The sequence below is a fragment of the Dasypus novemcinctus genome, chromosome 19, assembly GCF_030445035.2.
Source record: "Dasypus novemcinctus isolate mDasNov1 chromosome 19, mDasNov1.1.hap2, whole genome shotgun sequence".
NCBI classification, from domain to species: domain Eukaryota; kingdom Metazoa; phylum Chordata; class Mammalia; order Cingulata; family Dasypodidae; genus Dasypus; species Dasypus novemcinctus.
This window is the reverse complement of record NC_080691.1, coordinates 3,808,573-3,821,766: the sequence shown is the minus strand read 5'-3', so window position 1 is coordinate 3,821,766 and position 13,194 is coordinate 3,808,573. Positions and strand designations below refer to the sequence as shown.

Genomic DNA, 13,194 nt, shown 5'->3' with positions numbered 1-13,194 from the left:
GTACACATGTGTCTTATGTAAATTTTACTAAAGATGTGCTTAGTTAGAAAAATGCACACTTTGAGGCCACATGTCTGAATGGGTTCTGTGCCTCTTCTTCTCCCTCGGGAAAGGCCATTTAATGAAAGACTGCTGAAGTGATCCCCATGACAACCTCTGGCTTGCATTCAGAACACCTGCAACATATACCATAATAAGTTAACTTTATTCACACTGAATGCCATGTTAGAAACATATACACAGCGACGGCGGGGAACACAAGGGGCAGAGTGCGTGCCACATATTCAGTGCTTTGGAACAGTTGCTGAGAGCCATTTCTTCTGGGAAAGAAAGAGCCACGTTCAGTTTGAGGAGTCCCATTGAAAAGGCCATGTCAGTCTCCACGAGGGGTGTGGGCCGCGTCAGCGTTCCCTTGCCAGCTAGTTCCCGGCTTCCAGCACGAGCACACCGACAAGAGCTGGGGAAGGCCTTTCTCCACAGCCCCGGCGGAATGGGCAGCTCCCGGCTTCCACCCCGCCTCAGGCCTTCGGTCAGGTCAAAGTCTCGCGAGGTGGGAGGCTGGGACTGCCCTGCCCTGCGGGCTCTCACCCACAGTCACTCTCCTCAGAGGAGGACACCAGAAGGTCCTCATAGAGGACACTCTTCGCGGCCCCCGGGCACAGCCCCTCAGGCTCCCCTGGGGCGCGGGGACTCTGGCGAGGAGCTGCCGGCTTGGCGGGAGCCTGGCCCGTGGGAGCGTCTGGAAAGCTGGCGCTCCAGCTTCCGCCGACCAGCCTCGTGAAGACCACTCTGAGGGGCGGGCCTGGAACACGGCCGGGCGCTGGGGGTCGAGGCGCGCGACGGGCCTGCCCGGCGTGCCCGTGCGGTCCGGCGCGCGGCTCCTGGACGTGCGTGCCCGCCGCTGGTGGACATGCCCTCCTGATCCCTTGGGGTGCCTCCTGGTGTGCTGGTGTGTCCGCACTGTCGGCAGCCTGGAGAGTAGGGGGAGCCCCCAGACCGGGGCCGCGAGCCCTCAGCCGGGGGCCCCGGAAGGGGCTGCGTCTCGGCTTCTTCGGGGGGTTCTGGCAGACCTGGAGGGGGATCTGGGCAGCCCTCTTGTTTGGTGCCAGGAGGACGAGCTTTCGCTCCTGGCCCAGACGCTGGGTGGCGGGCTGTGGGCTGCCTCGTGAGCCTGCCCGGGTCCCCGGGCCGTGTGCCCGCAGTTGGAGGGCTTGGCGTGGGCTGAGGGCTCCCGCAGCGTGCTGGGACCCCGCAGAGGAGGCCCCGTCGGGCCCGCTCCTTGTCGGCTGGCCTAGGCCCTTGGAGGCCGGCTGGGGGGCGCTGGGCTCTTCGACTTTCCGTGCCTCGGGTTGCCCGTGGGGAAGGGGCACCCTCCGACCGGGCACTCTCACCGTGGCCCCGGCAGGGAGCCTGGACCTCCGGGCAGGCAAGTGGAGGGGCGGCCGCCCTGTGGGCAGAGACACCACTTCCGGTCTCCTCGGAGGGGCGTGGACAGGCAAGGGCCGGCAAGCCCGCTGCGGGGAAAGGGAAGACACAGAGAACTGAGGTGAGCGTCTCGTCTCCAGCCAGCGAGATTTCAAACAGACACACACAGAGGCATGGCGGGCCTACGGTTCCAGGGGATACTTTCCCGACAGGTTTTGCCCACCCCACTAGAAAATAGAGCATTTCCCAAGATTGTCCTTTCTCACATTAAGTCGACCCAAGCCCGATGGTGGCCTCTTCCAAGGAGCGTGCCGGCCAGTGGGCTTTCAAAAGCTGTGGCCTGGCTAAGGCGTTGGGAGCGTCCATCTGAGCATTTGCCCACACACCCCAAGATTCCTTTCTGGCCTGTAGCATTCCCCCTTTGGGAAGGAGTCGGACAAAATCCCTATCACCCACGCATGGAAACCCCCCTCCTCCCAGGTTGTGGGCTTGCAGGCACGGCCTCACGCAGAGGCAGAGGAACCCGGGCAAGAGTGGCCCCGGAAAGGAGGCAAATGAACCGGAGGCGCCCCATCCAGAAGGGGAGCGTGGGACACTCCGGAACCGGACCCAGGCTGGGCTGTGCAAGGGAAGCCGCTCGGGCCACCCGGAGGAGCGTTAGAGCCGAGGCCCGGGAGCGCGACTTACCCGGATGGAGTCGCCAGGTTCTCTCCAGTCCCTGCCATTCTGCGGCTCCTTCCTCTGGGGCCTGCCGCTGACTTTCTGCTCTCCAACGATCCCTGGCTTCTCCTCATGCCTGCAAAACACAAATGACGTTCAGCTGGACGGCCCCAACCCTGCGAGCTGGCTCGGGTGGAAGGTCCCTGGGTTGCGGTCCTGGTCAGGGTTTTTGGGGTCCCAGCTGGAGGGCGCTAGTAACCGGGCCGAGACTGCTCCTCCCCTTCTCTCTGATCCATCCCCAACCCCAGGGAGTCTTGCAGGATGTGGCATACCCACTGAGGGCAGAGCCTATGGCTTGTCCGCCTGCCCCCTCGGGGGCACGGTTCTCTGAGGCGGCGTCCTGGCCCTCCCCTTTGGGGAGGGTCAGGACTAGGCAGAGCTGCCGTGTGGCGAGCCCTGGATGAGCTAGAACGTAGAGTCTGTTTCTCTCCGGTCTCCCAGCCCGTGCCTCAAGAGGGGTGTGCAGACACGGAGGGCCACACACCCCATCTCCTAGGGGGGTCCAGCCCAAGCACGGGTCAGGCAGCCAGCCCTGGCCTCACCTGTGTCTCGGCCCCTCCACTCGGGCCGTCCTGTGAGAGGAACCCGGGGTCTGGAGCTGCGTGGGTGTGCACGGTGCCAGGTTCTCCTTCTCCTTCTGATGGGAGCCCAACGGCCAGAGGGTCAGCGTCTGGCCCCAGCGCTTCATGGGGCACCTCAGGTTTCTTGCCGTGTGCCCAAAGGCCCCACAGTCCTTGCATTTGACCTGTGGGCAGAGGAAGAGGATGGTGAGAGCTCAGGGCCCGGCAGGCCGCTTTCAAAGGGCAGCAGGACAGGAGGGGCGATGTGAGCGTTGAGTAGGGAGTGGCGGCAGTCTTCCTCGGGTGCCGGGTGAGGTGTGAGGATGTCAAGATGAGCTCTGCTGGCCCTGCCCACAGGCAATATCGGACGGGGACACCGGGGTGACCACCCGGGTGGACACGACAATTGGGGTTGCGGTTGCAACTCCGAGGCTCCGGTTCCCCGTTTCTGCACCTCTCTAGGCCAGCCTTAGCCGGGCAGGAGAAAGGGGGTTTCCTGGCCCAAGCGTTTCCCGTTTAAAATGTCTCTCCTTGGCCCACAGGCCCCCTTGCTCCCGCCAGGTCCCAGCCTCCACTTACCCTGCTCTCCTCCACCTCAGCCGGGGGAGCCCGCTTGCCCAGGGCTACCCCCTGTAGCTCTTTCACGGAGGTGGCTTTAGGGAGCCTGTGGGGCTGAGGCAGGGTGTCGAGACCAGCTGCCCGCCTCATCTTCTTGGTGCTTCCGGGTCCCTCTCCGTCGGGCCTCGATGTTTGGAATCCCTGAAGCACAAGAAAGGTGAGCTCTCTTTCACGTCGAGAGAGAAAAAAGGCCCACAATCACCTTCTCTTCTGATTGGGGTGGGGATTCCCGCCGCCCCCTCCCCAGACCCTTCTGCCCTCCCCAAAGCCCAAAGAAGCACCATGAAGCGGGAAGAACCATCACAGCATCCCCCTGAGACCCGCTATGGTGCCTTTCTCCTCTCCCCTAGTTGCGTGCGAGGTAAGCTGAGGTCCCCCAGGGAAACCCACCAGAAGTCCAGCGGTGATCCTGTGGTCTAGCAGCAGGTCTCGGGGAGGTGTAGGCCGGTCCGGGTCCCACGAAAGCAAGGCTGCTTCCAGGGCCGGGGAGGGTGGGAGAGTAAGGGAAGTCTCCCTCCCAGGCAGGCCTTTATACTCCGCCAGGCCCCACGTCATGGGGCCCCCGGTCCTGTCCAATCAAGTCGCCCAGTCATCTGTGAAATCATCGTAGCTTGAACCAAGACTGTGGACTCTAGGCGCCTTCCAGGCATTGAAGGACCTTTAAAAGGAACCTGTGGACCCTCTCCCTCACCCGTAGCCCTAGGCCCTAGCCCTGAACCCCGTGCCCCACCCAAACAGCCCGCCCCCGCATCACGGACCAAGAGAGCAGAAATTCAGTGAACCCGAACCTCTGCAGGGGGCCGGAAGAAGGCAGAAATGGTTGATGCCCACCAGGTGATCCCAATGGAAGCCAAATGGGAGTATGTCTACATGCACTTCTGGGCCCACTTTCATGCACAGAAATCGTAACTGAGGCTAGTCAGAAACGTGCCCGCTTGGCGGCCCCATGTCTGGACAGGTTCTGAGCATCAGTACATCGAACCAGCCAAGGGGACATGGACACCAGGGCCTCCTCAGCCTCCTCTTCTCCCTCGGGGAAAGGCCATTTGATGAACAGCTGTTGAAATGATCCCCATGACCCCCTCTGGCTTGGATTCAGAAACACGCACCACGTCACATAATATGTTAAACTTTATTCACACTGAATGCCATGTTAGAAACACATGCACAGCGGCCTCGGGGAACCCAAGGGGCAGAGTGCGTGCCACATACTCAGTGCCCTCCCTTGAAAGGCTTCCGGAGAGCCGAAACCTCTCTTCTCAGGGTCGAGATTCAGAAAGGCCAGCGTTCCCGTGGGGGCTGCCTTAGCCAAAGTCTTGCCCCATTCCCTGCTCCCGCACAGAAAGGGGCTCCGAGTCAGTCCTTCCCCCTGGACGGTAGGGCTTTCTGGGAAAGAAAGGGGCGATGCTCAGTTTGAGGAGTCCCATTGAAAAGGCCATGTCAGTCTCCACGAGGGGTGTGGGCCGCGTCAGCGTTCCCTTGCCAGCTAGTTCCCGGCTTCCAGCACGAGCACACCGACAAGAGCTGGGGAAGGCCTTTCTCCACAGCCCCGGCGGAATGGGCAGCTCCCGGCTTCCACCCCGCCTCAGGCCTTCGGTCAGGTCAAAGTCTCGCGAGGTGGGAGGCTGGGACTGCCCTGCCCTGCGGGCTCTCACCCACAGTCACTCTCCTCAGAGGAGGACACCAGAAGGTCCTCATAGAGGACACTCTTCGCGGCCCCCGGGCACAGCCCCTCAGGCTCCCCTGGGGCGCGGGGACTCTGGCGAGGAGCTGCCGGCTTGGCGGGAGCCTGGCCCGTGGGAGCGTCTGGAAAGCTGGCGCTCCAGCTTCCGCCGACCAGCCTCGTGAAGACCACTCTGAGGGGCGGGCCTGGAACACGGCCGGGCGCTGGGGGTCGAGGCGCGCGACGGGCCTGCCCGGCGTGCCCGTGCGGTCCGGCGCGCGGCTCCTGGACGTGCGTGCCCGCCGCTGGTGGACATGCCCTCCTGATCCCTTGGGGTGCCTCCTGGTGTGCTGGTGTGTCCGCACTGTCGGCAGCCTGGAGAGTAGGGGGAGCCCCCAGACCGGGGCCGCGAGCCCTCAGCCGGGGGCCCCGGAAGGGGCTGCGTCTCGGCTTCTTCGGGGGGTTCTGGCAGACCTGGAGGGGGATCTGGGCAGCCCTCTTGTTTGGTGCCAGGAGGACGAGCTTTCGCTCCTGGCCCAGACGCTGGGTGGCGGGCTGTGGGCTGCCTCGTGAGCCTGCCCGGGTCCCCGGGCCGTGTGCCCGCAGTTGGAGGGCTTGGCGTGGGCTGAGGGCTCCCGCAGCGTGCTGGGACCCCGCAGAGGAGGCCCCGTCGGGCCCGCTCCTTGTCGGCTGGCCTAGGCCCTTGGAGGCCGGCTGGGGGGCGCTGGGCTCTTCGACTTTCCGTGCCTCGGGTTGCCCGTGGGGAAGGGGCACCCTCCGACCGGGCACTCTCACCGTGGCCCCGGCAGGGAGCCTGGACCTCCGGGCAGGCAAGTGGAGGGGCGGCCGCCCTGTGGGCAGAGACACCACTTCCGGTCTCCTCGGAGGGGCGTGGACAGGCAAGGGCCGGCAAGCCCGCTGCGGGGAAAGGGAAGACACAGAGAACTGAGGTGAGCGTCTCGTCTCCAGCCAGCGAGATTTCAAACAGACACACACAGAGGCATGGCGGGCCTACGGTTCCAGGGGATACTTTCCCGACAGGTTTTGCCCACCCCACTAGAAAATAGAGCATTTCCCAAGATTGTCCTTTCTCACATTAAGTCGACCCAAGCCCGATGGTGGCCTCTTCCAGGGAGCGTGCCGGCCAGTGGGCTTTCAAAAGCTGTGGCCTGGCTAAGGCGTTGGGAGCGTCCATCTGAGCATTTGCCCACACACCCCAAGATTCCTTTCTGGCCTGTAGCATTCCCCCTTTGGGAAGGAGTCGGACAAAATCCCTATCACCCACGCATGGAAACCCCCCTCCTCCCAGGTTGTGGGCTTGCAGGCACGGCCTCACGCAGAGGCAGAGGAACCCGGGCAAGAGTGGCCCCGGAAAGGAGGCAAATGAACCGGAGGCGCCCCATCCAGAAGGGGAGCGTGGGACACTCCGGAACCGGACCCAGGCTGGGCTGTGCAAGGGAAGCCGCTCGGGCCACCCGGAGGAGCGTTAGAGCCGAGGCCCGGGAGCGCGACTTACCCGGATGGAGTCGCCAGGTTCTCTCCAGTCCCTGCCATTCTGCGGCTCCTTCCTCTGGGGCCTGCCGCTGACTTTCTGCTCTCCAACGATCCCTGGCTTCTCCTCATGCCTGCAAAACACAAATGACGTTCAGCTGGACGGCCCCAACCCTGCGAGCTGGCTCGGGTGGAAGGTCCCTGGGTTGCGGTCCTGGTCAGGGTTTTTGGGGTCCCAGCTGGAGGGCGCTAGTAACCGGGCCGAGACTGCTCCTCCCCTTCTCTCTGATCCATCCCCAACCCCAGGGAGTCTTGCAGGATGTGGCATACCCACTGAGGGCAGAGCCTATGGCTTGTCCGCCTGCCCCCTCGGGGGCACGGTTCTCTGAGGCGGCGTCCTGGCCCTCCCCTTTGGGGAGGGTCAGGACTAGGCAGAGCTGCCGTGTGGCGAGCCCTGGATGAGCTAGAACGTAGAGTCTGTTTCTCTCCGGTCTCCCAGCCCGTGCCTCAAGAGGGGTGTGCAGACACGGAGGGCCACACACCCCATCTCCTAGGGGGGTCCAGCCCAAGCACGGGTCAGGCAGCCAGCCCTGGCCTCACCTGTGTCTCGGCCCCTCCACTCGGGCCGTCCTGTGAGAGGAACCCGGGGTCTGGAGCTGCGTGGGTGTGCACGGTGCCAGGTTCTCCTTCTCCTTCTGATGGGAGCCCAACGGCCAGAGGGTCAGCGTCTGGCCCCAGCGCTTCATGGGGCACCTCAGGTTTCTTGCCGTGTGCCCAAAGGCCCCACAGTCCTTGCATTTGACCTGTGGGCAGAGGAAGAGGATGGTGAGAGCTCAGGGCCCGGCAGGCCGCTTTCAAAGGGCAGCAGGACAGGAGGGGCGATGTGAGCGTTGAGTAGGGAGTGGCGGCAGTCTTCCTCGGGTGCCGGGTGAGGTGTGAGGATGTCAAGATGAGCTCTGCTGGCCCTGCCCACAGGCAATATCGGACGGGGACACCGGGGTGACCACCCGGGTGGACACGACAATTGGGGTTGCGGTTGCAACTCCGAGGCTCCGGTTCCCCGTTTCTGCACCTCTCTAGGCCAGCCTTAGCCGGGCAGGAGAAAGGGGGTTTCCTGGCCCAAGCGTTTCCCGTTTAAAATGTCTCTCCTTGGCCCACAGGCCCCCTTGCTCCCGCCAGGTCCCAGCCTCCACTTACCCTGCTCTCCTCCACCTCAGCCGGGGGAGCCCGCTTGCCCAGGGCTACCCCCTGTAGCTCTTTCACGGAGGTGGCTTTAGGGAGCCTGTGGGGCTGAGGCAGGGTGTCGAGACCAGCTGCCCGCCTCATCTTCTTGGTGCTTCCGGGTCCCTCTCCGTCGGGCCTCGATGTTTGGAATCCCTGAAGCACAAGAAAGGTGAGCTCTCTTTCACGTCGAGAGAGAAAAAAGGCCCACAATCACCTTCTCTTCTGATTGGGGTGGGGATTCCCGCCGCCCCCTCCCCAGACCCTTCTGCCCTCCCCAAAGCCCAAAGAAGCACCATGAAGCGGGAAGAACCATCACAGCATCCCCCTGAGACCCGCTATGGTGCCTTTCTCCTCTCCCCTAGTTGCGTGCGAGGTAAGCTGAGGTCCCCCAGGGAAACCCACCAGAAGTCCAGCGGTGATCCTGTGGTCTAGCAGCAGGTCTCGGGGAGGTGTAGGCCGGTCCGGGTCCCACGAAAGCAAGGCTGCTTCCAGGGCCGGGGAGGGTGGGAGAGTAAGGGAAGTCTCCCTCCCAGGCAGGCCTTTATACTCCGCCAGGCCCCACGTCATGGGGCCCCCGGTCCTGTCCAATCAAGTCGCCCAGTCATCTGTGAAATCATCGTAGCTTGAACCAAGACTGTGGACTCTAGGCGCCTTCCAGGCATTGAAGGACCTTTAAAAGGAACCTGTGGACCCTCTCCCTCACCCGTAGCCCTAGGCCCTAGCCCTGAACCCCGTGCCCCACCCAAACAGCCCGCCCCCGCATCACGGACCAAGAGAGCAGAAATTCAGTGAACCCGAACCTCTGCAGGGGGCCGGAAGAAGGCAGAAATGGTTGATGCCCACCAGGTGATCCCAATGGAAGCCAAATGGGAGTATGTCTACATGCACTTCTGGGCCCACTTTCATGCACAGAAATCGTAACTGAGGCTAGTCAGAAACGTGCCCGCTTGGCGGCCCCATGTCTGGACAGGTTCTGAGCATCAGTACATCGAACCAGCCAAGGGGACATGGACACCAGGGCCTCCTCAGCCTCCTCTTCTCCCTCGGGGAAAGGCCATTTGATGAACAGCTGTTGAAATGATCCCCATGACCCCCTCTGGCTTGGATTCAGAAACACGCACCACGTCACATAATATGTTAAACTTTATTCACACTGAATGCCATGTTAGAAACACATGCACAGCGGCCTCGGGGAACCCAAGGGGCAGAGTGCGTGCCACATACTCAGTGCCCTCCCTTGAAAGGCTTCCGGAGAGCCGAAACCTCTCTTCTCAGGGTCGAGATTCAGAAAGGCCAGCGTTCCCGTGGGGGCTGCCTTAGCCAAAGTCTTGCCCCATTCCCTGCTCCCGCACAGAAAGGGGCTCCGAGTCAGTCCTTCCCCCTGGACGGTAGGGCTTTCTGGGAAAGAAAGGGGCGATGCTCAGTTTGAGGAGTCCCATTGAAAAGGCCATGTCAGTCTCCACGAGGGGTGTGGGCCGCGTCAGCGTTCCCTTGCCAGCTAGTTCCCGGCTTCCAGCACGAGCACACCGACAAGAGCTGGGGAAGGCCTTTCTCCACAGCCCCGGCGGAATGGGCAGCTCCCGGCTTCCACCCCGCCTCAGGCCTTCGGTCAGGTCAAAGTCTCGCGAGGTGGGAGGCTGGGACTGCCCTGCCCTGCGGGCTCTCACCCACAGTCACTCTCCTCAGAGGAGGACACCAGAAGGTCCTCATAGAGGACACTCTTCGCGGCCCCCGGGCACAGCCCCTCAGGCTCCCCTGGGGCGCGGGGACTCTGGCGAGGAGCTGCCGGCTTGGCGGGAGCCTGGCCCGTGGGAGCGTCTGGAAAGCTGGCGCTCCAGCTTCCGCCGACCAGCCTCGTGAAGACCACTCTGAGGGGCGGGCCTGGAACACGGCCGGGCGCTGGGGGTCGAGGCGCGCGACGGGCCTGCCCGGCGTGCCCGTGCGGTCCGGCGCGCGGCTCCTGGACGTGCGTGCCCGCCGCTGGTGGACATGCCCTCCTGATCCCTTGGGGTGCCTCCTGGTGTGCTGGTGTGTCCGCACTGTCGGCAGCCTGGAGAGTAGGGGGAGCCCCCAGACCGGGGCCGCGAGCCCTCAGCCGGGGGCCCCGGAAGGGGCTGCGTCTCGGCTTCTTCGGGGGGTTCTGGCAGACCTGGAGGGGGATCTGGGCAGCCCTCTTGTTTGGTGCCAGGAGGACGAGCTTTCGCTCCTGGCCCAGACGCTGGGTGGCGGGCTGTGGGCTGCCTCGTGAGCCTGCCCGGGTCCCCGGGCCGTGTGCCCGCAGTTGGAGGGCTTGGCGTGGGCTGAGGGCTCCCGCAGCGTGCTGGGACCCCGCAGAGGAGGCCCCGTCGGGCCCGCTCCTTGTCGGCTGGCCTAGGCCCTTGGAGGCCGGCTGGGGGGCGCTGGGCTCTTCGACTTTCCGTGCCTCGGGTTGCCCGTGGGGAAGGGGCACCCTCCGACCGGGCACTCTCACCGTGGCCCCGGCAGGGAGCCTGGACCTCCGGGCAGGCAAGTGGAGGGGCGGCCGCCCTGTGGGCAGAGACACCACTTCCGGTCTCCTCGGAGGGGCGTGGACAGGCAAGGGCCGGCAAGCCCGCTGCGGGGAAAGGGAAGACACAGAGAACTGAGGTGAGCGTCTCGTCTCCAGCCAGCGAGATTTCAAACAGACACACACAGAGGCATGGCGGGCCTACGGTTCCAGGGGATACTTTCCCGACAGGTTTTGCCCACCCCACTAGAAAATAGAGCATTTCCCAAGATTGTCCTTTCTCACATTAAGTCGACCCAAGCCCGATGGTGGCCTCTTCCAGGGAGCGTGCCGGCCAGTGGGCTTTCAAAAGCTGTGGCCTGGCTAAGGCGTTGGGAGCGTCCATCTGAGCATTTGCCCACACACCCCAAGATTCCTTTCTGGCCTGTAGCATTCCCCCTTTGGGAAGGAGTCGGACAAAATCCCTATCACCCACGCATGGAAACCCCCCTCCTCCCAGGTTGTGGGCTTGCAGGCACGGCCTCACGCAGAGGCAGAGGAACCCGGGCAAGAGTGGCCCCGGAAAGGAGGCAAATGAACCGGAGGCGCCCCATCCAGAAGGGGAGCGTGGGACACTCCGGAACCGGACCCAGGCTGGGCTGTGCAAGGGAAGCCGCTCGGGCCACCCGGAGGAGCGTTAGAGCCGAGGCCCGGGAGCGCGACTTACCCGGATGGAGTCGCCAGGTTCTCTCCAGTCCCTGCCATTCTGCGGCTCCTTCCTCTGGGGCCTGCCGCTGACTTTCTGCTCTCCAACGATCCCTGGCTTCTCCTCATGCCTGCAAAACACAAATGACGTTCAGCTGGACGGCCCCAACCCTGCGAGCTGGCTCGGGTGGAAGGTCCCTGGGTTGCGGTCCTGGTCAGGGTTTTTGGGGTCCCAGCTGGAGGGCGCTAGTAACCGGGCCGAGACTGCTCCTCCCCTTCTCTCTGATCCATCCCCAACCCCAGGGAGTCTTGCAGGATGTGGCATACCCACTGAGGGCAGAGCCTATGGCTTGTCCGCCTGCCCCCTCGGGGGCACGGTTCTCTGAGGCGGCGTCCTGGCCCTCCCCTTTGGGGAGGGTCAGGACTAGGCAGAGCTGCCGTGTGGCGAGCCCTGGATGAGCTAGAACGTAGAGTCTGTTTCTCTCCGGTCTCCCAGCCCGTGCCTCAAGAGGGGTGTGCAGACACGGAGGGCCACACACCCCATCTCCTAGGGGGGTCCAGCCCAAGCACGGGTCAGGCAGCCAGCCCTGGCCTCACCTGTGTCTCGGCCCCTCCACTCGGGCCGTCCTGTGAGAGGAACCCGGGGTCTGGAGCTGCGTGGGTGTGCACGGTGCCAGGTTCTCCTTCTCCTTCTGATGGGAGCCCAACGGCCAGAGGGTCAGCGTCTGGCCCCAGCGCTTCATGGGGCACCTCAGGTTTCTTGCCGTGTGCCCAAAGGCCCCACAGTCCTTGCATTTGACCTGTGGGCAGAGGAAGAGGATGGTGAGAGCTCAGGGCCCGGCAGGCCGCTTTCAAAGGGCAGCAGGACAGGAGGGGCGATGTGAGCGTTGAGTAGGGAGTGGCGGCAGTCTTCCTCGGGTGCCGGGTGAGGTGTGAGGATGTCAAGATGAGCTCTGCTGGCCCTGCCCACAGGCAATATCGGACGGGGACACCGGGGTGACCACCCGGGTGGACACGACAATTGGGGTTGCGGTTGCAACTCCGAGGCTCCGGTTCCCCGTTTCTGCACCTCTCTAGGCCAGCCTTAGCCGGGCAGGAGAAAGGGGGTTTCCTGGCCCAAGCGTTTCCCGTTTAAAATGTCTCTCCTTGGCCCACAGGCCCCCTTGCTCCCGCCAGGTCCCAGCCTCCACTTACCCTGCTCTCCTCCACCTCAGCCGGGGGAGCCCGCTTGCCCAGGGCTACCCCCTGTAGCTCTTTCACGGAGGTGGCTTTAGGGAGCCTGTGGGGCTGAGGCAGGGTGTCGAGACCAGCTGCCCGCCTCATCTTCTTGGTGCTTCCGGGTCCCTCTCCGTCGGGCCTCGATGTTTGGAATCCCTGAAGCACAAGAAAGGTGAGCTCTCTTTCACGTCGAGAGAGAAAAAAGGCCCACAATCACCTTCTCTTCTGATTGGGGTGGGGATTCCCGCCGCCCCCTCCCCAGACCCTTCTGCCCTCCCCAAAGCCCAAAGAAGCACCATGAAGCGGGAAGAACCATCACAGCATCCCCCTGAGACCCGCTATGGTGCCTTTCTCCTCTCCCCTAGTTGCGTGCGAGGTAAGCTGAGGTCCCCCAGGGAAACCCACCAGAAGTCCAGCGGTGATCCTGTGGTCTAGCAGCAGGTCTCGGGGAGGTGTAGGCCGGTCCGGGTCCCACGAAAGCAAGGCTGCTTCCAGGGCCGGGGAGGGTGGGAGAGTAAGGGAAGTCTCCCTCCCAGGCAGGCCTTTATACTCCGCCAGGCCCCACGTCATGGGGCCCCCGGTCCTGTCCAATCAAGTCGCCCAGTCATCTGTGAAATCATCGTAGCTTGAACCAAGACTGTGGACTCTAGGCGCCTTCCAGGCATTGAAGGACCTTTAAAAGGAACCTGTGGACCCTCTCCCTCACCCGTAGCCCTAGGCCCTAGCCCTGAACCCCGTGCCCCACCCAAACAGCCCGCCCCCGCATCACGGACCAAGAGAGCAGAAATTCAGTGAACCCGAACCTCTGCAGGGGGCCGGAAGAAGGCAGAAATGGTTGATGCCCACCAGGTGATCCCAATGGAAGCCAAATGGGAGTATGTCTACATGCACTTCTGGGCCCACTTTCATGCACAGAAATCGTAACTGAGGCTAGTCAGAAACGTGCCCGCTTGGCGGCCCCATGTCTGGACAGGTTCTGAGCATCAGTACATCGAACCAGCCAAGGGGACATGGACACCAGGGCCTCCTCAGCCTCCTCTTCTCCCTCGGGGAAAGGCCATTTGATGAACAGCTGTTGAAATGATCCCCATGACCCCCTCTGGCTT

At 63.4% G+C, this 13,194-nt stretch overlaps 2 protein-coding genes across 2 annotated transcripts; both read right to left on the bottom strand.

Annotated features, from left to right (window-relative positions):
- Window positions 1-584: 584 nt before the first annotated feature.
- On the bottom strand, window positions 585-3,878 carry LOC131274680 (protein FAM90A15-like). The gene is made up of 5 exons (XM_058282303.1): window positions 3,714-3,878; window positions 3,285-3,464; window positions 2,688-2,890; window positions 2,113-2,221; window positions 585-1,514 (listed from the first exon to the last, which is right to left on the bottom strand). The coding sequence occupies exons 1-5, from the start codon at window positions 3,876-3,878 to the stop codon at window positions 585-587; spliced, it is 1,587 nt and encodes a 528-aa protein (XP_058138286.1).
- Window positions 3,879-4,974: 1,096 nt separating this feature from the next.
- Window positions 4,975-8,268, bottom strand: LOC131274679 (protein FAM90A15-like). Its single transcript, XM_058282302.1, has 5 exons — window positions 8,104-8,268; window positions 7,675-7,854; window positions 7,078-7,280; window positions 6,503-6,611; window positions 4,975-5,904 (listed from the first exon to the last, which is right to left on the bottom strand). The coding sequence occupies exons 1-5, from the start codon at window positions 8,266-8,268 to the stop codon at window positions 4,975-4,977; spliced, it is 1,587 nt and encodes a 528-aa protein (XP_058138285.1).
- Window positions 8,269-13,194: the final 4,926 nt, after the last annotated feature.

Coding starts and splice junctions, on each gene's coding strand:
- LOC131274680 (XM_058282303.1), bottom strand. CDS start 3,878: ATGACGTGGGGCCTGGCGGAGTATAAAGGCCTGCCTGGGAGGGAGACT. Junction 2,891..3,284: donor CTGAGGTGGAGGAGAGCAGG/GTAAGTGGAGGC, acceptor CTCTGCCCACAG/GTCAAATGCAAGGACTGTGG. Junction 1,515..2,112: donor AACCTGGCGACTCCATCCGG/GTAAGTCGCGCT, acceptor CTTTCCCCGCAG/CGGGCTTGCCGGCCCTTGCC.
- LOC131274679 (XM_058282302.1), bottom strand. CDS start 8,268: ATGACGTGGGGCCTGGCGGAGTATAAAGGCCTGCCTGGGAGGGAGACT. Junction 7,855..8,103: donor GGATCACCGCTGGACTTCTG/GTGGGTTTCCCT, acceptor CTTGTGCTTCAG/GGATTCCAAACATCGAGGCC. Junction 6,612..7,077: donor GTGGAGGGGCCGAGACACAG/GTGAGGCCAGGG, acceptor TGTGTTTTGCAG/GCATGAGGAGAAGCCAGGGA.